This window comes from Perca flavescens, chromosome 9 (genome assembly GCF_004354835.1).
Source record: "Perca flavescens isolate YP-PL-M2 chromosome 9, PFLA_1.0, whole genome shotgun sequence".
Lineage (NCBI taxonomy): Eukaryota > Metazoa > Chordata > Actinopteri > Perciformes > Percidae > Perca > Perca flavescens.
Genome location: NC_041339.1, coordinates 26,634,827 through 26,660,695, shown reverse-complemented (window position 1 = coordinate 26,660,695; position 25,869 = coordinate 26,634,827). Strand labels below are relative to the sequence as shown.

General features: G+C 41.8%; 2 protein-coding genes across 4 annotated transcripts in view; one reads left to right on the top strand and one right to left on the bottom strand.

Annotated features, from left to right (window-relative positions):
- Nucleotides 1-18,529, top strand: part of hmcn1 (hemicentin 1) — a 90,617-nt gene extending 72,088 nt beyond the window's left edge. For 2 of the 3 annotated variants that reach the window (XM_028586733.1, XM_028586736.1), the window contains 40 exons: nucleotides 39-317; nucleotides 414-610; nucleotides 762-843; nucleotides 1,095-1,231; nucleotides 1,317-1,458; nucleotides 1,625-1,769; nucleotides 2,008-2,135; nucleotides 2,233-2,389; nucleotides 2,732-2,853; nucleotides 3,025-3,189; nucleotides 4,022-4,129; nucleotides 4,330-4,467; nucleotides 4,555-4,689; nucleotides 5,038-5,307; nucleotides 5,691-5,881; nucleotides 6,075-6,288; nucleotides 6,437-6,571; nucleotides 6,993-7,183; nucleotides 7,369-7,450; nucleotides 7,697-7,966; nucleotides 8,495-8,665; nucleotides 8,758-8,928; nucleotides 9,357-9,527; nucleotides 9,637-9,807; nucleotides 10,078-10,248; nucleotides 10,393-10,563; nucleotides 10,657-10,803; nucleotides 10,971-11,108; nucleotides 11,280-11,401; nucleotides 12,345-12,582; nucleotides 12,817-12,879; nucleotides 13,157-13,276; nucleotides 13,369-13,503; nucleotides 13,594-13,707; nucleotides 13,885-14,010; nucleotides 14,147-14,275; nucleotides 15,413-15,781; nucleotides 16,004-16,123; nucleotides 16,219-16,345; nucleotides 17,357-18,529. In XM_028586733.1, the coding sequence (XP_028442534.1) occupies nucleotides 39-317; nucleotides 414-610; nucleotides 762-843; nucleotides 1,095-1,231; nucleotides 1,317-1,458; nucleotides 1,625-1,769; nucleotides 2,008-2,135; nucleotides 2,233-2,389; nucleotides 2,732-2,853; nucleotides 3,025-3,189; nucleotides 4,022-4,129; nucleotides 4,330-4,467; nucleotides 4,555-4,689; nucleotides 5,038-5,307; nucleotides 5,691-5,881; nucleotides 6,075-6,288; nucleotides 6,437-6,571; nucleotides 6,993-7,183; nucleotides 7,369-7,450; nucleotides 7,697-7,966; nucleotides 8,495-8,665; nucleotides 8,758-8,928; nucleotides 9,357-9,527; nucleotides 9,637-9,807; nucleotides 10,078-10,248; nucleotides 10,393-10,563; nucleotides 10,657-10,803; nucleotides 10,971-11,108; nucleotides 11,280-11,401; nucleotides 12,345-12,582; nucleotides 12,817-12,879; nucleotides 13,157-13,276; nucleotides 13,369-13,503; nucleotides 13,594-13,707; nucleotides 13,885-14,010; nucleotides 14,147-14,275; nucleotides 15,413-15,781; nucleotides 16,004-16,123; nucleotides 16,219-16,345; nucleotides 17,357-17,723 (6,629 nt within the window). In that variant the 3' untranslated portion in view covers nucleotides 17,724-18,529. The remainder of the gene's footprint in view (nucleotides 1-38; nucleotides 318-413; nucleotides 611-761; nucleotides 844-1,094; nucleotides 1,232-1,316; nucleotides 1,459-1,624; nucleotides 1,770-2,007; nucleotides 2,136-2,232; nucleotides 2,390-2,731; nucleotides 2,854-3,024; nucleotides 3,190-4,021; nucleotides 4,130-4,329; nucleotides 4,468-4,554; nucleotides 4,690-5,037; nucleotides 5,308-5,690; nucleotides 5,882-6,074; nucleotides 6,289-6,436; nucleotides 6,572-6,992; nucleotides 7,184-7,368; nucleotides 7,451-7,696; nucleotides 7,967-8,494; nucleotides 8,666-8,757; nucleotides 8,929-9,356; nucleotides 9,528-9,636; nucleotides 9,808-10,077; nucleotides 10,249-10,392; nucleotides 10,564-10,656; nucleotides 10,804-10,970; nucleotides 11,109-11,279; nucleotides 11,402-12,344; nucleotides 12,583-12,816; nucleotides 12,880-13,156; nucleotides 13,277-13,368; nucleotides 13,504-13,593; nucleotides 13,708-13,884; nucleotides 14,011-14,146; nucleotides 14,276-15,412; nucleotides 15,782-16,003; nucleotides 16,124-16,218; nucleotides 16,346-17,356) is intronic. The other variant, XM_028586735.1, reaches the window with a different exon arrangement.
- A 1,474-nt stretch (nucleotides 18,530-20,003) lies between these two features.
- arpc5b (actin related protein 2/3 complex, subunit 5B) lies at nucleotides 20,004-25,234 on the bottom strand. Its single transcript, XM_028588353.1, has 4 exons — nucleotides 24,935-25,234; nucleotides 23,467-23,539; nucleotides 23,051-23,227; nucleotides 20,004-22,275 (listed from the first exon to the last, which is right to left on the bottom strand). Exons 1-4 carry the CDS (start codon nucleotides 25,072-25,074, stop codon nucleotides 22,213-22,215), a joined length of 453 nt encoding a protein of 150 aa, XP_028444154.1. The 5' UTR covers nucleotides 25,075-25,234; the 3' UTR covers nucleotides 20,004-22,212.
- Nucleotides 25,235-25,869: the final 635 nt, after the last annotated feature.

Sequence of the window (25,869 nt, the reverse complement as noted above, 5' to 3'; positions counted from 1 at the left end):
AAATAATAATCACTTGTATCTTTTATTACTCTCCTCAGTCCCACCCGGTCTGGATGGGGCAGGGAGCACAGAGGATGTGACTGTAGTCAGAGGAAACTTGGCTTCTCTGCTGTGTATTGCTGATGGGACCCCGATGCCCACTGTGTCCTGGCTTAAAGAAGGGGTAACTCTAATTCCTGACCCCCACCTCAAATTACTCAACCTGAATACCACTGTGCAAATATTCCAGGCCCAGGTCAATGATACAGGACGCTACACCTGCGTGGCTAACAACACCGCTGGTCAAGCAAGCCGCCACTTTAACCTGAAAGTGCTAGGTTAGTAAAAGCATATTATAGCTCTTATTTTCCAGCTTCTGCTTTTGATTCATGGATGAGAAAATAAATATAGTTTTGTTTCATTTTCTTATTCAGACCCTCCACGCATCAAGGCCTCTGGTGTACCAGCAGAAGTATCTGTTGTGGTTAATAATGTACTAGAGCTTCATTGTGAGGCCTCAGGTATACCTACACCCTCTTTGACCTGGCTGAAGGATGGACGCCCGCTCCCACAGACAGACAGTCTGCGCCTCCTCCGGGGAGGAGAAGTGCTGCGTGTGGCCTCGGCACAGGTCAGTGACCAGGGATTGTAACAGTGAAATTCAACGTGTTTCTATAAAATTTAAAACCATACTTTTTAACATAACATAATTGTGGCGATTATTTTTGGCTATTGAGTCTTTTTCCATATTTTCTTTTATACTTTTCTTAACTTTTACTCAGTTGGAGGATACAGGCAGATACAGTTGCTTAGCCCACAGTCCAGCAGGAGATGATGACAAGGAGTTCCTAGTTCGAGTGCATGGTGGGTAATACAGATGTGTAATACACATTGCAGTGTGTGTGTGTGTGTTTGTGTGTGTGTGTGTGTACATAACATGTGGAAACAATCTATGGCTTGAGGGTAATTAGATTTAGTCAATCTGTATTTTAGTTTATAAACTATATATTATTTTTTCATACTTGTCTAGACAATTAATAAATAATAAGGTGAGATGAGATTGGGCTATAAAAATCAATGTCAGCCCCGGTCTCTTTCTGGTTTTTCGGTAACAGTTCCCCCTAACATTGCGGGGGAGAGCACACCTCAGGACGTTTCCGTGCTGCAGAACAGACAGGTGACTCTGGAGTGCAAGTCCGATGCCGTTCCACCTCCAACTCTGACCTGGCTCAAAGATGGCCAACCATTGCAGGTCAGAAATCAAACAAACAACTGTCCACAAAATGCTATGAATTCTCCTGAAATGTATTTACAAATAATTTTTTACCTTTGTGTAGGCCTCTGCCCGTGTGCGTATTCTGTCCAGTGGCCGTTACTTACAGATCAACATGGCTGAGCTCAGCGACAAAGCTCAGTATACCTGTGTGGCCAGCAACATCGCTGGCAAGACCACGCGACAGTTTAACCTGGCTGTCAATGGTACAGTTACATCTTTTGTCTTCAACTAATGTAAATATAGAGATACTGTACTGTATATCCTTTCTAATAGAGCTGAACAATTCCGTCTGTAATAAGTAATAGAGCTGAATTCATTACCCAGCTACAAATGAGTAAACAAATATATATGCGTCACCTGTTCCTTCAGTGGCCCCAACTATCAAGGAAGGCTCCCAGACAGTGTCAGTGAACATCAACAAGCCAGCAGTGCTTGAGTGTGTTGTAAGTGGAGTGCCGCCGCCTCGCGTAACCTGGAGGAAACATGGTGCCATATTGGCAGGAAACAACCAAAGGTAAATTAACATCATATACAACAATTATGTGTTTTTGCTGTTTTTTATCTCAAATGAGTATTACTGTCATTATCATAAGACAATTGCATATGCAGTTCTATTTGATTAATATAATGTATTAATGATTTCCAGGATATTAAATCTAGAAAGTGGATTGATTGATGAATATTTTAGCACAACTCAATTATGGGCATTTCCTCTGTGCTGTACCTTACCCAGTTTGTAAAATTGTGTGCAGGTACACATTTGCAGAGGATGGGTCATTACACATCCACTCTGCTCAGGTGACCGACACTGGACGCTACCTGTGTATGGCAACAAATCAGGCTGGGACACAACACAAGAGAGTGGATCTGCAAGTATATGGTGGGTGGTAAATATGTGCTTATAAAACACACACATCTCAATCACCCGCAAACACAGTCATCCAATCATTTTATGATCCTCGGTTCTCATCTTTCAGTCCCTCCCTCCATCGCTGAAAGCCGCACCAATGTGACGGTTACAGTCAACGTTCAGACCACCCTGTCTTGCGAGGCCACCGGCATACCCAAACCCACCGTCCGCTGGATGAAAAACGGTCGCGTCATCAATACTGACCAGAACGAGAATATGTACAGGTTGATCCAGGTTTTCTCCCTCTCTGTTTTCTAATCCAAGACTATAAACTCACAAACACAAAACTGGAATTTAAAGCAACACTATGTAACATTTAGCTGCAGCTGTAGTTCCAATGAGACAACCTGTAGGGGGACCGAAGCGGGAAAAGTTACCTAGTGTTGCTTTAAGACCACATTAATTAACAGCTTTATTGCTTTAGCGTTTCATTGTTTCAAAATATAGATATATATATATATATATATATATATATATATATATATATCTCAATAATTTTGCCATTTTTAAAGCGTGGACATCAAAGTGAAACTACTCTTCAATCCTAACTTTTTTGTTATTTCCAGATTACTATCATCAGGCTCCCTGGTAGTTATAGCACCAACAGTGGAGGATACAGCAGTGTATGAATGTGTGGTCTCTAATGAGGCAGGGCAAGACTCCAGATTCATCAACCTCACAGTCCACGGTGAGTAACACAGCACACATTTGTTTACAAATTGGTCATTCTTTTTACACTATGTTCATTGATGTTGTGTCATTATGTGATTGGATTTATCTTTCTGTTGTAAACATTTTTAACATTTCATTTCAATATAAGAAATTGTTTTCTTACATTTTCTATCTTATGTCCCTCTAGTTCCTCCATCTATAGCAGATGAACCCACAGAGCTCGTTGTAACCAGACTGTCCCCGGTGGTCATCGCCTGCACTGCATCTGGCGTCCCAGTGCCCACAATCCACTGGAGCAAAGATGGCATGAAGCTTCCCAAAGAGGGACAGGGCTACAGCATCCTGTCCACAGGTTAGAATCAGAATTAATGTAAATAGTACAAAACTTTTATTTGTTACAACTTTTGCAATTCCCTGCAATGCCCGGCCGCGTCCTGCTGCATCCGCCGCATCCACCCATGCTCTGCAGCGCCACGTTACATCCCGCAACGCCCTGCTGTGTTGTTCATACGCACAGAGTAGTGAGGATCCGGTATTGGAGACTGCACTACTCAGTATGACACGATGTGCCCTGCTATGACATGACATGAACTTCCACGACTACCTTTGAAGTCACTGTTCCATTATCTTTAATGTGACTATTATTTGCCACTGTTCATCACGCCCCCAACCGGCCCCGTCGGACACCGCCTATCAAGAGTCTGGGTCTGCCGAGGTTTCTTCCTAAAAGGGAGTTTTTCCTCGCCACTGTCGCAACAGCTAATGCTTGCTCTTGAGGGAATTACTGTAATTGTTGGGGTTTTGGAATTTATAGAGTGTGGTCTAGACCTACTCTATCTGTAAAGTGTCTTGAGATAACTCTGTTATGATTTGATACTATAAATAAAATTGAATTGAATTGAATTGAACTTTTCAAATGGCCACTCAAAATTTTTAAATTGCTAGCAAAATATGTTGTCACATATGACATATACAGTATATCACATACTCTTTTATTAGTATTAATAATGTTTTTGTATTCAGTTAATTCTTCAGCTGGTCTCAAAAGATACCTACTTAGGTATCTTATTAATTGCTTATGCTGGGATTCATATAATACAGCAGTTAGAATTATACTAAGAGATACATTTTTCAGGTTACTTTATTAGCTTTATTAGTTATGTTGGCTGAATGTCTGTGCTCAGGTCCAGTAGAGATCATCTCAGCTGAGCTCAGCCATGCAGGACGCTACTCGTGCACGGCCAGGAATGCTGCAGGCTCCACCCACCGCCATGTGCAGCTCACGGTGCAGGGTAAGAACATCCTGAGAAACAATATATCAAGAGACACACTACTGTTTAGGGGGCTGTGTAGAGTGCAAAAAGCCCCAAAACATGCATTGTTTAGAACTTAACTGCATGTTCATTGATACAAATAATACAGTTTATGAACTTTGCATTAGGCTATGACTCTGACGTGCTTTTACTTCATTTTTTACCATCCCTCTCCTCAGAGCTCCCAGTGATCCAGTCTCATCCCTCCACCCTGGATGTGATCCTCAATAACCCCATCACTCTGCCCTGCAGGGCGACAGGCTTGCCCAGACCCACCATCACCTGGCAGAAGGAGGGCATCAATATACCTACCACAGGTAATTAATCCTGTCTATGTGTATGTGTGAGTAATCCTAAATTATAAGTCATATAGTCATAACATCATGTCTCTTGCTTCATGCCAGATGGAAGTTTTACAGTGCTGCCTAATGGAAGTCTGCAGATCACTAAGGCCTCTGTGTCGGATTCTGGGACATACATATGTGTGGCTCAAAACCCTGCAGGCACTGCGCTGGGCAAGACCAAACTCAGAGTACAAGGTGGGGCACACACTCAAGTCAAAGTAACTTGACTGACAGATGTATTATGTAATTACTCAGCAGTTGTGTACAGGGATGAAAGAAGAACACCTTACAATCAAGGGGTATTCTGATACAATGCATTAAATGAGACTTTTGAAACAATACAAAATATTTAAATTTTGCAACATAAAACAGAGCTGACTGTTAAATAAATTCCCTTTATCCTGATACTGTAGGTAACTGTATGTGTCTTACAAGTCCGAACATGTCCGAACATTAGTAGCCTAATTGCTTATTTTGCTAATGTTGTCAATACATTTAAATGTTTTGACTCCATGTGGTTTTTCTATTTGCTGTGTCCTGCAGTCCCTCCAGTGATCAGCTCAGAGACTCGAAAGTATCTGGCACCTGTGGACTCCTCTGTGACGCTACATTGCCAAGCTGATGGTTCCCCACCCCCCTCTGTCACATGGCATAAAGACGGGCAGCCGCTGACTGAATCTGTACGCCAGCGGGTGCTCAGTTCAGGATCCCTACAGATCTCCTTCATCCAGCCAAGCAATACTGGACGATACACTTGCACTGCTGCCAATGCAGCGGGCACTGTCAGCGCTGTGATGAGCCTCACAGTACAGAGTGAGTTTCAGTCAATACAGTATTTCAAGCCACATCACTCAACACCACCAAATGATAATTTAAAACCCCAATTCACCTAAAACCTCAAGTACCATTTCTCATTGATTGCACTTTGTCTTTGAGTGCATTTGTTTTCTATTTCCCTTTACTGAAGTTTTTCAGTAAAGGGAGTGAACACTTCACTAGGTACACCATCTGTGATTGCAAGGAATTTTTTGTTGTGCAGCATTTTCCTGATCTTAAATTAGGAATCCAGCTAATTTGTCTCAAAATGTAAAATGTAGTTTACAGGGCATTAGGGCCTCTGTGATTGTATATTTTATAAAACCATAACAAGAAGAAAAAAAAAAAAAAAAAAAATGTGATAATGACTTCCTTTGCAGTCCCACCTTCCATTCGTGGTGGAGAGCTGGAGGTAGCAGTGGTGGAAAACAGTCAGGCTCAGCTGGTGTGTGTGGCGGACGGGGTCCCTCAGCCCAGCCTGTCCTGGGAGAAGGACGGTAATCCTCTCAGTGAAAGCACAGGGGAGTACACAATCCTGCCCTCTGGAGAGCTGATTATAGACATCGCTCAGGTAAGGGAAACAGCGAAAACAACAAATCATCTTTCTGTTTGTTAATGTCTGTAGATTGCTGGAAAGTGAAATTGGCTTGTATTAAATTTAGCTTACAGTAGGTGGCTTGAGTGGCTTGTCTTGCATCAAAAAGATGCATTTACAGATTTTCTGAATGCTCCCACTCTCCTCATCTCTCCTCCCTCTGTACCAGCCTGACGATGCTGGAAGTTATACGTGTGTTGCCACAAATGCAGTCGGACAGGACAGTCGGACAACGACCCTGTCTGTTCATACTCACCCCCTCTTCACTGAGCTGCTCGGAGATGTGGCCCTCAACAAGGGAGAGCGCCTCCTACTGGCCTGTGGCGTCAGTGGCATCCCCCCACCTAGAATCACATGGGCCTTCAACAACAACATCATCCCAGGTATATAGCAAGGTCCCCATTGATTAGGAAAATGTTTTGAATCTTATATCCCCCCCAATTATTTGGCTGTACGTGATATATTAGATTAAAGACTTTTAACTGTGTTTTTCTCTTATTCTATTCTAACTGCCTTCGGTTAATGCTTTAGTTCACTACGACCACATGAACGGCCACACTGAGCTGGTGATAGAGAGAGTGAGCAAAGACGACTCTGGTACCTACACCTGTGTGGCAGAAAACAGCGTAGGAACCATCAAGTCTCTGGGCTTTGTCTATGTCAAAGGTAAAACCACACTGCCATGAAACTATTTCACTCAGCTTCATTTTACTGATGTCCCCCTATTTAGCATTTATAAGCAGTGTATAAACATTTATGAAATGGTTTATAACACATTTAATGTAGTTGTAAGCAGATGTATGTAATGTATTTGTTAACAAATAACTCCTCATGTGGGCACAACGTGGATGCTGGTCTATAAACAGTTAATGAATGACACTATAGTTACATACATTACAACTTTAAAATGTCCTTAAAGCCGCATACAACTGTGTTATAGTGTGTTTTAAGCGATTTATTAAATGTTTGTATGCTGTTTATAACTGCTAAGTAGGGGCATTTAAAGTTAAAAGCTACCATGTAACTCACAACTCAACCCTAATCAAGTGATGCGTCCATGATGTCAACTTGGTCTGTCTGTCTCCAGAGCCTCCTATCATTGATGGGGACCTTCACTCCAACCGTATTGAACCCCTTGGTGGTAATGCCATCCTGAACTGTGAGGTCCGGGGAGACCCCCTGCCCATCATCCGGTGGAGCAAAAGTGGGATAAATATCCAGATCAGCAACCGCATCCGTCTGCTGGACAACGGCTCTCTTGCCATCTATGGCACAGTGGTAGGAAAACACATAAGACTGGGACCACTTAATCCGTACATAATGTTGATAAAAAGTTATTTTAGCTTTTCAAACAGGCATTTTTAAAGTATGTGTGTGTGACACATACTTTAAAAATGCCTGTTTGAAAAGCTTATTATAACGTATTATAATAATGAACCTTGTTTTCATTTAATTGTATACAGAGTGAAGATGCAGGCAACTACATGTGTGTGGCAACAAATGATGCCGGGGTGGTGGAAAGGAGTGTCACCCTTACGTTGCAGAGTAGGTGTCTTTTATTCTATGTGTCAGTCCTATTTAGCATAACATTTAGCATTTGCTACATAAACAATGTGAAAGTTGTTATAACCTAAAAGACTACTCCAGCGATTTAGTATTGCACCTTAAACAGTGAAAGCATCAGTAGCTGTTTTCTTCGTGCTCCTTGTGTCTAGTAAACTGGTTTTGATGTGTGACATCATGGTAATTCCTCCTTAAAGGTTTAATCACACGGATCTGCCTTTCTTCCAGGTGCACCCACCATCGTAGTGGAGCCAGTGGAGACAGTGGTAGATGCTGGATCCACAGTTGTGCTCAACTGTCAGGCAGAGGGTGAGCCTACTCCCATGATAGAGTGGTCCCGCCAGGGGCGCCCCCTGCTGGGCAACGACCGCTTCTCGACTCTGTCCAACGGTTCCCTCAGGATCAGCAGTGCCCAGAAGGAGGACACAGCTGAATATGAATGTGTGGCCAGAAACTTGCTGGGATCAGTGCTGGTCAGAGTCACTTTTACTGTACGAGGTGAGCTGGACGTTGAGCTGGACGAGTCAACTTCTATTAAAAAAAAGTATTCATTCTCTTCTATAACCTCCTCAGTGAAAGCAAAAACAAACTCATCTAAATTGACAAGTTAAAGGTGCAATATGTAATATTGTATGTAATACTGGCAGCTAGCCGTTAAAATAGTTACTGCACTACTAATTCAAAATACTGGAGAGTCGTTCTCCACCGCCCCCTCCTGCCCAGACTCGAGGTTCACGGGGGTTGCCAGGCTGAGACCGCAGCATTCACAACAATGTTGCTAGTCGCTTTTCTCACATAGCCAGACATTACTCCACAGCACAGCGGAGTAGCTAACGGTAGATGCTGGCTATATTGACAGTCAAAAAAGCCCGTGCTCACGCGGAGCTCTGTAACCTACTGACAGACACACCTTTTTGGCTTAAAATTACAGTATGAACCGCTAAAAACACAACAACCTCACTGTCCTCTCCACACGCCAGTCAGGCACACTTCCTCAAGTTACTGTGCATTCATTTGTTTTTCCAGTTCATGGGGGCTACTCAGAGTGGGCAGAGTGGGGTCGTTGCAGTGTGTCCTGTGGTGTCGGGTCCCAGAAGAGGCTGAGACAGTGTAACAATCCTCTACCTGCCAATGGAGGACGTCACTGTGCAGGATCAGACACAGAGACACATAGTTGTCAGGGAAAGCCCTGTCCAGGTGAGAGTGCTTTGATAAATCAGTACTTGTAAAAGAGACTGTGTGCAAATAGCACATGTGGTAACAAAGGCTGTACCATTTCCCCTCTGCAGTGGATGGGAACTGGTCAGAGTGGTCTCTCTGGGAGGAGTGTTCTCGCACTTGTGGTCAGGGCAACAGAACCAGGGTCCGGACCTGCAGTAACCCTCCAGCTCAGCATGGAGGCAGGCCTTGTGAGGGGAAGGCAGTGGAGGTCATCATGTGCAGTGTCAGACCTTGTCCAGGTGAGTGACCAAATACCTTTTCTGTAAATGCAGCAGAAGACTGTCAGCTGTATGAATAGTTGGTATGATGAGGTGTACCTGGCAGGAATGATTGTCTAATCTCAAATGGATGTCCCATACAAACATTTGTTATCTAAAAATCTCATATTTGTATATTATTACACGTTTGTCATTTTCTAAATACTAAAGTCAACTGCCCATAATGAATTGCACATTTACCATAGATGTCAAATAAATGTTGAGGTGTAAAAAGTATAATATTTCTCTCAGAAATGTATTGGAGTAGAAGTATAAAGTGGCATCAAATGGAAATACTGCCGTCAAGTACAAGTTCCTCAAAATAGTACTACTAATAGTACTTTAAGTATATGTATGTGATATGTGACTATAGGCCTGTATACATTGACTGCCTGTTTCCACTCCTGCAGTGGCGGGTAACTGGGGGTCTTGGCTACCATGGAGCCCATGCAGTGAAACCTGTGCTAAGGGCATACAGTCCAGAGTCCGCCTGTGCAACAACCCTCCTCCAGCATTTGATGGGCCGCAGTGTGAGGGCACCGACACCCAAACACAATTGTGCAAGGAGAGACCTTGTCCTGGTGAGGGCTCAGGGATTGAACTTTGTGGTAAAATCAGATCGAAAGAAATTTCAAATAATGAAGTCTAAGTGACTGAATGTCCCGCTTCTTCTTCTCTTGTCCCCTTCAGTGGATGGGAAGTGGTCGTCCTGGGTGAGCTGGGGAGCCTGCAGTGTTTCATGTGGAGGCGGGACCAGACAGAGGACACGCCTCTGTGCCAGCCCCGCCCCTCAGCATGGTGGCAGGCAGTGTGAAGGCAACGACGTGCACATTGACTTCTGTAACAGCGACCCCTGCCCCAGTGAGCCATACTAACTTTTAAACAGTCGTACTGGTTAGATTTTACAAATGCAACATCTTTTACTTTACAGGAAAAAACTATATCCTCTATATGTATATGTATCTGTATATCTATAAAAAAAAATGATTTTTTATATATATATATATATATATATATATATATATATATATAATAATATATATAAAATCTATTTTTTCTTCCCAGTAACGTACCTGCTCTTCTATGTCTTTTCCATTTCTGTCTTTGACATTTTGACTTTCTTTCTCTCAGTCAGCGGTAACTGGGGTCCATGGAGTAGCTGGGGCAGCTGCAGTAAGACATGTAACGGAGGTCAGATGAGGCGCTACAGGACATGTGACAACCCCGGACCTGCCAATGGTGGGAGAGCATGTGCAGGTGCAGATACACAGATACAGAGATGCAGCACAGTCAACTGTCCTGGTGAGTCAGCATGTTTAAAACCTTTTTTATATTATCCCAAAAAGACTAAATTGCCTCTAAAACTCAGATTATGAGGTAATTAAAATCACCCTGCTGTGTCTCTTTTTTATGATGATGTTTGTTTTTGGGGGTATATCATTGCAGTTGACGGTAACTGGGGCTCATGGCAGCCGTGGGAAGAATGCTCTGCTTCCTGTGGGGGCGGAGAGAGGACACGTGTCCGTCTCTGTAACAGTCCGTCTCCTAGCAACGGTGGTCGGCCTTGTCCAGGAGACTCCTCTCAGCTGTCCAGGTGTAACAGTCAGGCCTGCCCAGGTGAGGCCTTTTTGTAACTAGATATATAGTGTATATGTGCGCAGTCGAGTGCAGCTCTCAAAGTGTTCTCAAATGCCATCTTTTTCTTGTCAGGTGGACCCCAGAAGGCACGGGGAAGCATCATAGGGAACATCAACGATATTGAGTTTGGCATCGCCATCCTCAATGCCACCATCACAGACAGCAAGTCTGGCGGCAGAATCATCAAGGCCACTATTACTAATGTACCAAGGACATTAGGTCAGTTTTCCAACAGTTTCATATGTTTAAATCTTTTACTTTTAGATGAGATGTGCACCAAATAAAACCTGTCTCCATTCAACTAGTGCACCTAAGTTGTTCCCTTGAACTTTCTCATATATCTCATAATAAATTAAATATGCCCGTCTTTTCCCTTTAATTTCAAGGTCCTGCAATGAGAAAGCTCATCTCAATCTTGAATCCTGTCTACTGGACCACTGCACAGGAAGTAGGAGAGGCTGTCAACGGCTACACTCTAACAGGAAGCATCTTCAGACGAGAGACACAGGTGGAGTTTGCCACAGGTAAGAGTGGACAGGCCGGGGTGCTACTGTATTATTACTACAATTACAATTACTATTTATATAATACACATTGTGGGTTCAATCTTGTGCTTGTTGTGGACTGATGGTTTTGGATGTGAATAATGGTAGTAGGGGGAAATATGACAAAGATCTGTGGTGTAATCTTGGTAGGTGAGATTTTAAGGATGACCCACATTGCCAGAGGCCTGGATTCAGATGGAGCGTTGTTACTGGACATCATAGTGAACGGACACATCCTGCAGCTGCCCTCACATGCTGACATCAGCATCAAGGTAAATAAATAATCTATGCAGATGATTAGACTTTGTGGCTTATTGGTAGGTGTTTTTATTACTTAGTTTATTTAGATTAGATTTCATCTTGTATAAAATCAAGGGGAACAGCAGTAAAAAAAAAAAACATGTATTTCACTCTATTTTAACCAGTTTACTACAAATCACATATCCATTACATCACTGCATAACCTTTCATAAACAATGCCATATTGTGGAGCTTAGCTACAACATGTCAAAATACTTTAAAATACTTTAAAGTGCCCATATTATGAATAAATCACTTTTTCTGGGATTTGGGGTGTTATTTTGTGTCTCTGGTGCTTCCACATGCATACAAACTTGAAAGAAAACAACATCCATGCTGTTTTGAGTGAGATACAGGTTTCTGAATGTCTTCTGCCTTCAGCCTCTGGGTGAGCTGTTCAAAATCTGCGGGGCTTTCTACGTCACTAGCCGAAACGAGGTGGCTAACCGTAGCATGCTAGAGCTAGCATGCCAGCTCGTTCTGAATAGCAAAACACTGCTACAACACACACTAGTTAACCATAATCTACAAAAGAGCTACTTACATGGCCCTGTTCTGCATGTATTCCACGCAAAGTTGGAAGTCTCCCGGCTAATCCTGCCTTGTATTAAATGAAGTTCTAGAAACAAACAGCTAGCTGATGTGATTCCTACCTAGCTACTGCGCATGTGCGCCTCCCAACAAAGATGGGATAGAAGTGCGATGCCTCACTCTGTAGCTAAAACAGAGACCTGATCACACAGGGTGAAAAGAGGAGCTGCAGCAATGTGCAGTACAACAAAAATATGGTGTTTGTTGAAAATTAAACCATGTAAACCTATTCTGGTACAACCTCAAAATACAATTATGAACCTGAAATGAGAATAATATGGCCACTTTAAAGCTGCCTCACATGTACACTTTTGTTTGACTCAGGACTACACTGAGGATTACATCCAGACAGGCCCAGGCCAGCTGTACGCTCTGTCCACCCGCATGTTCAGCATCGACAGGGAGAGTGTGCCCTACTCGTGGAACCACACCATCTCATACGACCTGTCAAAGGGCAAGATGCCCTACCTCGTAGAAACACTGCATGCCACAGCCATCAGTGCTAACTACCACCCCCTGGAGGAGATGTTGGAGTATAGCATCCAAGCTAGTATCGCCAAAGGTGAGAATACTGGTCTGTAAAAGGACTGAATGTAGGAATAATATTTTTATTATGGGTGAGAGATGGACTGAACAAGGCTACTAACTTAATAATAGGCTCAGTATTTTTCCTCTGTTGTTGCTTAGTAACCCAGTTAACCTTTTACATCTGATCTTTCTTTTTTCCTACATATTTTCCTACATATTTTTGTCAACGGTAATTTCAATTAATGATGAAATGTTTACATGATTCCAGGTGATCGCAGTAACCAGTGTCCTCAGGGATTCACTTTGGTGTCTGCTGGTCCCTACTGTGCAGGTAACGTTTATCACAACATTATTACACAGTATGCTGTTACTAACTCAGTAAGAATCAGTTGAATCTACAACATTATAGTCCATGGCTAGTTAATAATAGTGGTATGTTGAGTTAAAAGTCTATTTCAGAGTTGCTTTTAAAGACACATAGTGGATTTAAAAGCACTTTTAAATGATTTAGCATCTTATCCTAACATACTTAGCAGATTCTCATTGTTTGCTTAAATCTGTTCCGATTGTTGCAACATTGTTGTCAATGTATAATTTATGTGCTGTAGATGAGAACGAGTGTGAGGTTGGGAAACCCTGTTCTCATGCCTGTCACAACGCCATGGGCACCTACTACTGCTCTTGTCCCCGAGGCCTCACCATCTCAGCTGACGGCAGGACCTGTCAGGGTACTCAACTCATATCTGAATCAGTGCTGTCAACATTATTATTAAACACACAGATCCTTGTTTAGATAATTCAGTGCTCTTCATTCTCGTAGACATTGATGAGTGCTCACTGGGCGGGAACGTGTGCCATGATGGACAGGACTGTGAGAACACAATTGGCTCTTACCGATGCGTCATGCGCTGTATGCGCGGCTTCAGGAGAACAGCCGATGGTCTCAGCTGCACGGGTACACTAACAAGCTTTATTGATCAGCTGAGCATTTGTTGTGAGTGTTGCTGATGTGGAACTTTTTACGATTGTCTTATTTGTTGCTCAGATGTGAACGAGTGCCAGGAGTCCAATCCGTGCAATCAACACTGTCTGAACACGATTGGCAGCTATCGATGCGCCTGCGAGCCGGGCTTTCAACTCCGGAACCGACGCTGTATAGGTAAGACAGCTCTCTGTATAGTGCTTTATCTGTATTATTCATAATAGAAGGTTACTATTTTTGCCCTTTTTATATAATTTCATTACTTGAAAAATACAGTCAGATGCCCTCACCTAAAATAATTTCCTTGAAGAAACTTGTTTTGCATTTGACCTCTTCTCTCTCTGATCACCCCAGATATAAACGAGTGCAGACAGAGGGTTTGTCGATCAGATCAGCAGTGTAAAAACACACGGGGTGGTTACACCTGTATTGACCTGTGCCCCAATGGTATGACTAAAGGTGCCAATGGGACGTGTGTAGGTGAGTATTCACAAACATACGGTGTTCCTTGTTAAGCCAGAGAGCATTCGCTGAAGTAAACAATATTAATAATTTACAGACTGGGAGAGATTTTAGTTCTGCACCATGATTTACTTCTGTATCCTTTGTGCTGTAGACATCGATGAGTGCAGAGATGGCACTCATCAATGCAGATACAATCAGATCTGTGAGAATACCCGAGGCAGCTACCACTGCACATGTCCACGTGGCTACAGATCTCAGGGAGTGGGACGGCCCTGTCTCGGTACGTGCATCCTTTATGTCTCTCATAAACATAACAAAACATGCATCCAATTTTTTATGACATTCAAAGGGCTTCATATGATCAGGCAGGTGATACTTCCACTTAACGGTGTGTAATTCTGTTTTAGCTGAGGATATTTGTCAAAGCATACAGCATTTTAATCAGTTAAAAAGTGTGAAACATTTTTGCAATGCTCTTTCCTTACTCTTCCAGTCTTCCAGTTTGCTCGCTTCTGCCAGCAAACTTCTCTCTTTGTGTCAGTGACTCACTCCTTTTGAAAAACTTAAATAACTCTGCTGTCATCTGCAACGTAGCACGGACATTCTGCCAGTGCTTGCATCTCTAAAATGCTGCAATTAAAACCGCTGACTAACACATAACATTAAAGACCCTGCAAAGATGTAATGCATGGTATCAGGTCCTCTAAAGCTCTACATTAATGCTGTGTCTTGTTACACTGTCAGATAAGAGTATGAGAAAGGGTAGGAAAGGACTACAGAGGAAGAGAAAATAAATTTCTCCTTTTTTGATGCATCAACCATAAAAAGACCAGCACCATGACCTCACAACTCTGTCTGTCACTCTGTTTCCCCCACTATCTTCCAATTTTCAAACTGTTTCCTTTATGTTTGGATCTGGCTATTTCATTAACATTGTACGCTGATGTATGTCTTTGTGAAATATTCATCTGGCATGTATTGGATTTCTTACCTGGTATCATATGTGAATTATATTTAATATAATTTCTTCAGATAAAAAGTTAAGAAGTTTCAGAATTGAGTTTTAAGTTATTATCTTCAAAGCGTTCATTTTATTTGATATGAGAGGAAATAATCTCAGTCTCTCATTCAAATTAGACAGTTGTATTTATAGTCTCAATACATTTCTGTCTTAGGGACATGAAAATGTATTGTTGTACAGTGGGGTAATTGACATATACCCTTTTTTCCCTCCTCATTCTCATCTCCCTCCTCTATTTTCATGGCCCCAACCACCTCATTTGTTCTTTTCATCCCTCTAAATATCACCTTTTCCCATTACTTCATGCATTCTTTTTGCACCTTTTTCTCCCTTTTTTCCTATCAATCTGTCCTCTTGTCTTTTCCTGCTGCTGGTCTTTCTTTGTGCTGAGGGCAGACATAAATGAGTGTGAGCGGCTTCCACAGCCCTGTGCCCACCAGTGCATCAACACGCCTGGCAGCTTCAAGTGCACCTGCCCGCCAGGGCGCCACCTTCTGGGTGATGGCAAATCCTGTGCTGGTCTGGAGCGTCTGCCCAGCTATGAAAGTTACTCATTCGGCTACCGAACATCACAATCCTCTCCTGAGCACAACTCCTACCAGCGACTGTACCACAACTTGGCCTCTCAGAGCTACAACTCCTACGCAGCCACCGCAAGGGGGCGCAACAGGAGCCACAGCCGCAGAGAGACTCCCGTACATTCCTCACAGCAGGGCTTCCTCGCTTGTCAGCAGGGGTTTGAGTCCAGGGGTGGCTCCTGCTTAGGTAACAATGGAGGAAAGGCAGGGTTATGATGAGGGAGAGTATGAAAGTTATAGAGTCCCAGAGAAACTCTCTTTGCTTTGCTGCTTGTGGGTTTAGCTGTAAATATGGAACTGTGAGCTTTGAAAATGTGTCTTAATGTGTCATTTATGTTCTCTGATTTCCTCTCTATCATTCTGTGGCTGTTTGTGTGTTTGCGTATGTGTGTGTGTGTGACACCAACAGACATCAACGAGTGTGAGGTGAGGGACACCTGTCAGCATGAGTGTATGAACACACCAGGGAGCCACAGGTGTCTCTGTCCTGCTGGTTACCACCTCATGACCAATGGCAAGACATGTCAAGGTGAGAACCACCAGCTAGTTTCCTTCCATCACCATCATTTTGTGGTCATTATAGCATGTACTGTAATGACGATAAGCTGTTCGCTGTATCGACAGATGTAGACGAGTGCCTGGAACAGAACATCAAGTGTGGAGCGAACCAGATGTGCTTTAACATGAGAGGAAGTTACCAGTGTATTGACACTCCCTGTCCACCAAACTACCAGAGGGATCCAGCCACAGGGTAAACGTTCACTTTCACAGAAATACACTCAATTAGGATAACCCATTAAAGAGATAAACCGTCACCACAAACTATTTGTTTAATTTAAGGGATTTGCAATCATGGAACAGTTTGTATTTTTAGATCCTTTAAAACTTTAAAGGATCAGTTAATCAAAAAAAGTTTTTCACGTAGCCATTGTGGTACCATATCATGCAGAGAGTTTCGGATTTAAAGCTATAGTGCGTACTTTCTGTCGCCCCCATGAGGAATTCTAAGTAACGACAACAAAACTGTCGGCGCGTCCACATGATACAAGCCTTACGTGACCGCGCACATGTTCAAAAATAAACCTTAAAGCTACATTGTCTAAGAATTTCTCCCATCTAGCAGTGAAATTGTATATGACAACCAACTGAATATTACTTTCTATAGAACTTTGAATTTACACAAATAGGCAGAATTACCTTTTGAGAAGAAAGCAGGCAACTTCAGCGTCCCTTTTTAAAATCCTTGCTACTTATGAGCTCTTTCCATCTTGGAATAGCCACTCCAATATCAACTTTGATCTTGTTGCTTTGCCTGTCGCGTTGTCGTTTTAATTCTCTTTTTAACTTCCTTGGCGACTCCGTTATCTTCTCCCCCTCCCTGGCATTCGTCACGGTGCCACAGGGTGTAAAAGCGCAAAAGGCGGAGGTATGTCCCTCTTTGGCTAATGTATTTTAAAGATGGAGGCGCTACATGGCTGCCGCCATTCGAGCGACTCGCTCGTATGTATTCTGAATGATTCTGAATCGCAGATTCTACGCATACGAGAATACTTTGATTAGTTGGTGGAAGTAATTACAAAAAAGTGAATACAAAAATTACACAATGGAGCTTTAACTATAAACACTAGGTAGGCACTTGCAATTTCCCTTTACACAATAAAGTCACTCTAACTATTCATCTATCTATCTTAGAAAATATTTATTATTTTTCAGCTTTCCCACAGTATACTCAACTGAAATGTGCTGTCTATGTTGTGTCTAGTTTTTGCCTGAAGAACTGCCTACCAAATGACCTGGAGTGTGCACTGAGCCCTTATGCCCTGGAGTACAAGCTGCTGTCTCTTCCCTTCGGCATTGCAGCCAACCAGGACCTCATCAGGCTGGTGGCCTACACACAGGACGGAGTGATGCACCCCAGGACCACCTTCCTGGTGGTGGACGAGGACGTCACGTTACCTTTTGCCCTGCGAGACGAGAACCTGAAGGGAGTGCTGTACACCACTCAGGCGCTACGAGAGCCCCACACATATCGCATGAAGGTCCGTGCCCTCTCCTACAGCGAACACGGAGGCATCGAGTACCAGACTACCTTCATCGTCTATATCGCTGTCTCTGCCTACCCTTACTGAGAGCACTTTAAATGACACGAGACAAAGATGTGGTGATGAATTTGCGTCCTAAATGAGTGAGTGGGTGTGGTTTTTGGAAAAGCAGCAGCATCAGTAAACAAACTGAAAAAAAGACTCTCAGTGTGAGAGAGGCCAGTGAGTTCATACAGCCCTGAGGACGTAAGGATGTAGATTTAAAGTGGATACATTACATGCCACTAGAGGTTAACAGGTGGCTTGGATAAAACTGGCTATTTGTTGGCTCTAATCCCTGGAATCCTCACCGCAGTTTGTTAGAACTTTCTCAGTGAAACATCTGATATTTTTGCCTTGTTACTTTCCCCTGCCCCTTCAGATTTATTTATAAGATCAACAAGATTTTGTTCCTCAAAGCCGAAGCGTCCACCGCTGGCTGGCTCAGAAAGTTAGCCTTTATCCTACTCAAGAAATCTTAGCTAGCCTTTTATTTACATATACCTATTATTAAATTATTGGGAAGTGCTTGAATGAGAAAATGGCCAGTTCCCACCTTTGTTCAGCCCTTGTGTCATCAGTCGTCAAAGTGGAGTTGTGACTGTTCAGATACGGTGCTCATTTTGGAGATTGAAAACTTGACTGTCACATATTCTACATCCTCAGGTAGCGGCCTATCATTCACAAATAGAAACCCTATCTAATTATTACACTGATTACATCATCAATGTGCCATATACTGCTCCTTCCAATAGTTGATACCAAGATGTATTTTATTTTTATGACTTGTACATATGTTTTGTTTTCCGCATAATGTATTGCCATACTGTACTTATTGTACCCATTTTGTAATAAAAAAGTGTATATATATATATATATATACACTAAAATTAAGCATTGTGTATGTCTGCAGCACTACTGCATAAAACAGCCATGATCCTTTTAATTAATGAGCACGTCACATCTGGAAGTAAGTGTGAGGAATAGGGAATAACCGTGCGTTCATGGACATCTGAAAAACATTTTTCCGAGCGAAAACGTCACCATTCACGTAACGTCCTGTGGGAATCAGAGGTGGGAAACTCGGGCTGGATTTTGATACCCGAGTTCCCCAGTTGGTGACGCGGTGTTGATAACTGACGTTTGATGGAGGCGACTTTGGTTCACTGAACATATTTTAATGACAATAAACTGTTTAATGTGGACAAATGCCTCTGCCAAGAAACATACACAAACATAATATGTTTCAAATTATTCATAAATAGGCGGTCCCTGTTATTCCGAGGTGGCATGAATGCAGCATAAGACAAAGTTATCTAGCTACTTACAGAAAAGTGTAAGAGGAACATGTATGCTCTGGAATAGCCAATCAGAGACAAAGATTTACCCTGTATCTGCCATATTGTTCTTTTTTTATCCTTGTATTTGTTTCTGCAAAAACAAATGTAACGTGAAATGTATAACTATATAAATAGGGATGAAATTATTGGATAGAAGGATATTTACTTTTATCTTTCACTTAAAGCATTCAGAAAGTATTCAGAGACCTTCACTTTTTTACATTTTGAATTTTAGCTCAGGTGCCTCCTAATTCTCCTGATCATCTCTGAGCTGTTTTTACACCTTGTTTGGAGTCTCACCTGTGGTTAATTCAATTGATTGGACATGATTTGTAAAGGCACACACACCTATCTGTGGAAGGTCTTACAGCAGAAAACACAAGAGCAAAAACTAGCCAGGAGGTTAAAGGAACTACTTGCAGAGCTCATAAACAGGATTGTGTCGATGCACAGATCTGGGGAAGGCTACAAAAAAAAATTTGAATTCGAATAATGCATCGAAGGTTCCCAAGAGCACAGTAGCCTTCATAATTCATAAATGGAAGAAGTTTGGCAGCCCAGACAAACTGAACAATCGGGGGAGAGGGGCCCAGGTAAGTGAGGTGACCAATAAACTGATGGGTCACCTGTGTGGAGAAACTTCCAGAAGGACAAACATCACTGCAACACTCCACTGGCCTGTGCTTTATGGCAGAGTGACCTGGGGGACTGGTCAGGGTTGAAGGGAAAGCTAAACGGAGAAAAGTACGGAGAGATCCTTAATGAAAACCTCAGGACCTCAGACTACTTCTGTTGATGTGATAGGTCAGTGTCAACTTAAACCATTTTAGCATAAGGCTGCAACATAACACTGTAAATAAAGTGAATACTTTCTGAGTGCACTCTAAGTCCAAGATTTCAGTTTTAGCAGTAATAAATACAGACCCGGACTTGTATTCACCATACTTTGTGTGCATGTAAAACATAAAAATTAATGACAAAGTAATGATAAGCATTCATACCTTATTTATTTGTCAAAAAAGCACAAACATAAAAAAGTAATATTGAGTAAGGCAGTTTGTACATCAGTTTGTTACGTTCCCTCGTCTTCTCGTCCTCCGAGGAAGAGCATCTGGGACTAGAAATACATGAAGAAATCAGGCTGTTCTCCTTTTGTTTTCATGTAAAACTAGACTTTACTGCATTAGAAAAGGAATCTAATGTCTGGATGCATCATCACTGATGACAGTATTCAAACATGAAAACCCATGTCTCAATAACAACTGGTGATAACTCTTGAGTAAAACAACTGTGATGCGTGTTTCAGAAAAAGCAACATCCATTGGAAAATTCCACTCCGTGTGTGTGAATGGAAATGAGCAGGAACAAAACATTATGCTGGAACTGAATTCCCCTAATCACTATGTCTACATAATATTTTCAAAAGAGCAACTTTTTGACCGTTACACTTTGCTTTTATGTTCATTTATACTGTTTATAGTTAGAACTCAACCACTTTGTTATAAAAATTATTCTCCAATACACAAGGGCAAATAATTCATCAACGTACGCTACAATATTTCCATGAAAGCAAAATAAATAATTTGGCAACAGACGTAATCTACCTGATAAGGCAGATAAAACTTTTACATTTCCAGTTTTCCTGCTTGGGTTATAAAATGTATGGAAATAAAAAGCATATGTGGTAGTAACAGCATGACTTCCTATTCCCAGACATTACCATGTGTGGAGGATCGGTTTGAATCAACGAGTGCAATTTGAAACTCTGATTCAATACCAAAAAAAAAAAAAAAGGGCAGGTATGAAATGCTTGAGAAAATACTCAAAAGTGGGATCATGCAAACAATATTTGTTTTAAATTACATAATTCCCTCTCCGTTTTCAGAGAGACAAAATATTCATTATCTTAACTTAGTCTTTCCTGCAAATCAACCACGCTGCTATTGTCAAACCTTTTAAGCAGTGTTGTTAATTTCGATCAAGTAGGGATTTGGCCTTGAAGCAAAAAATTCTCTACTATGAAACAAAACCAAGAGGAAAATGTTTAATCCTAGATTATTTTTCTTTTAAATACCAAAAATAAAAATAAACTATCTGAGAAAGGATTCTCAGGGACATGTCAGAAATAAATGCAGCTCCTATAAACGGTACCAGCAGAGCCACATGACGCCCCGTACAGCAGCAGAGGGTGCATGAGAGTCACACACGAGGGATGTGAGGAACAGTAAAATGGGATTATTAAGAGTAGCGGTGGAGATGCATCGTGTGTAATAATCCCTGAACCGGGGCAGCAGGCAGCTTGAAAGGATGGATGGATGGATGACACCCTTTTCTCCCACTCCACAGGGTAAATGGTGACCCCCACGAGCAAATCCACCACCCTCCATCTGTGACTGTGCTTTTTAAGAGCCTCCCACTGCTCAAGTGTTACAGGGCGAGGCAATGAGAGGATTTACCGAGGCTTTTATTCCATCGGGAAGTCTCTACTGTAGAGACAACACAAGAGAACGATGGAAAACAAATACAGAGGTTTTTTTCTGAGAGAGGCAAAGCTGAAGCCCTCTGTGTTGAAGTCAATGGAGGATACATTGCTAAGAGTCACACCTGTGATTGAGCACAAATGTGTTGTTCATATAAGAGTGTGTAGGTACAGTATTGTGTTCAGCAGTAGCTCCCAACCTCTATGGCTTGTGACCAATAAGAGGTAAAATTATCCAGTAACTCACAAAAAAGCAAAGGAAATTAATGAAAGGTCTCACATAGGTTTCCTTTAGTGGGAATGTGTTTTTCTTGCATTTGTTCTACGATTTATCTCCTCTAGGTTGGGAACCACTGGTGTGCATAGAAATGACATGGAGAGAAAGCGGGATACTGTGAGTAGATCAGGGAAGCAGCACAGACACATGGGATATGAGGTTCTCTGTAGCACCCTGTGAGAAATATGATTTAGTCGGCTGTGATCATTAATGGGAAGAAAGAAGAAAAACCTTTTTTTTTTTTTTTTTTTTTTTTAACCTAATGTGACCCAGATTTGATTTGATTTTTTTTTTTTTTGTAGTCTAGCCTTGAACACAGCAGGATCACATTGGGGTGAAAATCAGTTTTTTCCTTTAGTCCCTATGCCATCTGTTATGATTACATGAACAGTATCCTGTGTGTGTCAGTGATGTGGAATAAACTGATACTCCACTCCTCTTTTAGACCGTCTTCCTTGCTGTTAGTACCCTGACGATGCTGCCCACTCCTCCAGCTGCCAGGGCCTGGAGACACAGGAAGAAGAATATGGTGAGGCTCCTTATTTATTTCACAGAAAACAGACTCTGGTAGCTCATGCTGTATGCAGAGTTGTGGCCACAACTAGTCCATCTCAAATTGGCCTGTACAGTCCCACCATGGCCTCAAACTACAAACCCCATACATGATGCTTTTTAAAGAAACATTCATGTTATACTTGTTAATTATCATCATTAATTGGTCACTGCTTCTACACATTTATCACTTTTCTTTGACAAGTTAGAGCAAAAATATTTCTAAAGCAAAAGAAAACATTGTTACAGACTTTATGTTTCAACCACTTCTCATTCTCTCTCATGTCAAAAGGCACTATGTCTTCATACCTCAGGCTTGGATTGGATTGTCCTGGACATTATTTAATTTAAATTTTGCTCATCTGCTTCATCTCAAATGTCAACTTACTCCCTTTCTCCGCTTGACTCCCCAGGCAAGCCAGTGTTATATACAAAATCAATAAAGGATGCAACAATCAGATTATTATCAGAGCAAATACTGACTTTGTACAGCGGATCGGTCACTGATCTACGTTAAATACAGTTTTTTGACTCATTCATTTTAAAATTCTTTGGTTTGCTCAAGCTGAATGCATTGCATTATAACAGCCCTTATTATGTTTAGGAGAGTATAATTATATAGAATGTTTACAAGCCTAAAAAGAAAAATAGTGAAAATCAATACTTTCTCCAGATGTTTTTTTTTTGGAAAGATTCCCTCTCACTTTGTGTTTGCCTAGACGTTTACCTTTTCATGCCACTGCAGTAGGACCGCGCTGCTGTTTTCTGACGGCTTCTCAAAGCCCTTGTAGATATATTTCATCAGCAGGTCAACGCCGTTCTTGTCGAGGGACTGCACCCCCTTCTCAATGTCACTGCTCTTAAAGGCGCTGAGCACCTTCAGCACCAAAGCCTCAGCACGATCCTGAAAAGAAAATGGGGGGTGGGTGGAGGGGGGTGTGTGTGTGTGAAGACAAGAGTTGCTAAAGAGTTAATTACTAGCCTGGTTCCAGACATGTGAATCACTGCCCACATCTCTCTACTGTATATGTCCAAGGTACCTCATCTCACAAATGTCATTTAGAAGTTTCACCATTTAAAAATATAAATTATTCATTAGAAGAACAAGAATGTGGCATTATTGACCAAGAAAATCAAGCCCACCTTGACGTTCTGGTTCTTTGTGTTGATTGGCGGGTTCTTCAGGACTGCTTGTAAAGCCTCCATGACATTCCCTGTGCAGGGAGGGTTAAGGATGCAACACACAGGGACCCACCTCCTAATCACAATATTGGCAACAAGCCCAAATATGATACATAAGCCCAGTGTCAAGAAATCACTATTCTGTGTGTTTATGACTCTTGGCTTCTGACTTCAATCCAGTCAGACCTCTCAGGTCATCAGTTGCTGGGTTTTCTAACTGAACTTAGAATAAGATGCAGATTCTTCCTGAGATCTGTCACGTCTCCACTTTCAAAAGCGAAAACTCCTCAGGCTTAGGATCAGTTACTGTTGAGGTGTGTGTCTGTGTGATTTATGTATGCAAGATTGCTGTGGGGTCTTCGCTGTCTTTGGGTGGGTGTTTGCACATGCATTTCAATGTAAAGCACATTTAAATTGACATGTAATTAAATGTGCTTTTATACAATGCAAATGGCCACCTTAAAGGATAGGTTCACTTGTATGTCTTAAAACAACACTCACATGTCCATATGTATATTATAAGAGTTATTGCTATATCTGCTATAGAATTCATCCTGTCCATACTGCCTGTAAAGATATACCATCTTAATGCAACTTGAATGATGGAAAATCCAGTCCTTGTGCTGGCAAAAATACATGCTAACAGTTCAGCAGGAGCTAATATATATGGATACAGTACTTCAGTTAGACAAAAAAAAACATTGTTTTAGTTATCTTTACAGTGTTTCTGTGCTCAGACAGTAGCACAGAGTGAATTTGTACTCTTCACAGCCAGAATAAACCAGCAGGAGCAGTGTGCCATATGGGATTGTACATAAGAACATGTCGCTTTGATTTTCATGTTCATAATTGGCATGTTGTTATTGTCACATTGTAACATGAGGTGGGAGGTAACTGTCTTATTCTATGAGGAAGTGCTGCACTTTCTTGCCTTATAAGGTCTAAAAGACTGAAGAATGCTGGCTACAGACTTTCCAGAAACACTCCCAAGCCCCTCCATAAACAATTACACCCAAAATGTAACTGCTGTATCAAAGAGAAAACATATTTTAGCACAAACCTCTGCGTCTGCAACGCTCATTTTACTAGGCTAGCCTGAAGAAACTCAAAGTTGCACCATTATTGAAAGACAGCGGTTAATAAAGGCTTTATAAGACTGAATGGTGAACTTGTATTTATGCAAATGCGCTAGCTTGCAGTTAATATACATACAGCAAGTCTATGTGCAGAAATCCCTGGAATGCGACAGCCAGGCAAGTCTGGACAGTGACCGGCCTAATTGCTAAAAACGCCCATTCATACAAGCAACAGAGGAAAGATGCAGATACATCTAATGTTAAACCCAAAATGCAAACACAGACTTGTCGGCTGTTTTCCTCAGAAAATCGTGCATGCTAACAGACAGGCTAGCTTATCATTTAAAGGATATTGTCTGATGAGGGAGTCCACCTCTGCCTCGTCGGGACCCAGCTGGTTTTCTCCTCCGTCCTCCTCGTCCACAAATCTGTTCTCGTCGTACTCATCCACGTCCAGTCGCCTGAAGCGGGCATACACAGTGTTCTTTGACATGTCAGCGGCGTGTTTGGGAGTCGAGTTCTAACCGAGAAGGACGAGAGTTCAAGCTCAAGTCCGGCCTTTTTTTAACAGTGCTTTTCTTTAATACGGCTGTCACAAACAGGGAGCTTCCTGACTTCCTCCCTTTTCCTCTGAGTGGTTTTTGCTTCCGTGTACACGACATCGCCCCCTAGTCTAGTGGACAAAATGTGAAACTGCAAGTCGCTCTGTGTAGTTCCCATTTGTGGCGGCCAGAGGGCGACAAAATATAAGGAATGTAGTTTCAAGTTTCAATAACTGCAGAGAAGCAGTCGTTGGCAATGAAAATCTTCCCTCCAACAATGCTCATTGAATATGTATAACAAAATCACGCAAGTAAAAAAACCCAATTTAAGACAGAAAATAGTGCAAGTTAAAATATAAATGTATGGTAGACTATTTGCAAATTATTGTAGCCTATGCGTAATGAAATTTAATAAATATAGATATAGAAGTGTAAACAGTTTGTAAAACAGTAAGTAAAAGGCAACGTAATGGTAATACAATAGGAATAAAAGTAACCACTGTCTGTGAAAGCAGCACACTGACAATATATAAATTTAATTCGATATCACGAGTCAACACATTTATGACCGTACCAAAAGCATTCTGTGTTACGGAAGAGGATTAGGGCCACTGGTGAAAAATTTATTTAAGTTCTGACTTAATTCTCAGAATTCTGAGTTTAAAGTCAGAATTCTGACTTTAAACTCAGAATTTTGACTTTATTCTTGGAATTCTGACTTTAATCTCAGAAATCAGAAAGTCAGA

Coding starts and splice junctions, on each gene's coding strand:
- arpc5b (XM_028588353.1), bottom strand. CDS start 25,074: ATGTCAAAGAACACTGTGTATGCCCGCTTCAGGCGACTGGACGTGGAT. Junction 23,228..23,466: donor CAAAGAACCAGAACGTCAAG/GTGGGCTTGATT, acceptor TTTTCTTTTCAG/GATCGTGCTGAGGCTTTGGT. Junction 22,276..23,050: donor TACTGCAGTGGCATGAAAAG/GTAAACGTCTAG, acceptor CTGTGTCTCCAG/GCCCTGGCAGCTGGAGGAGT.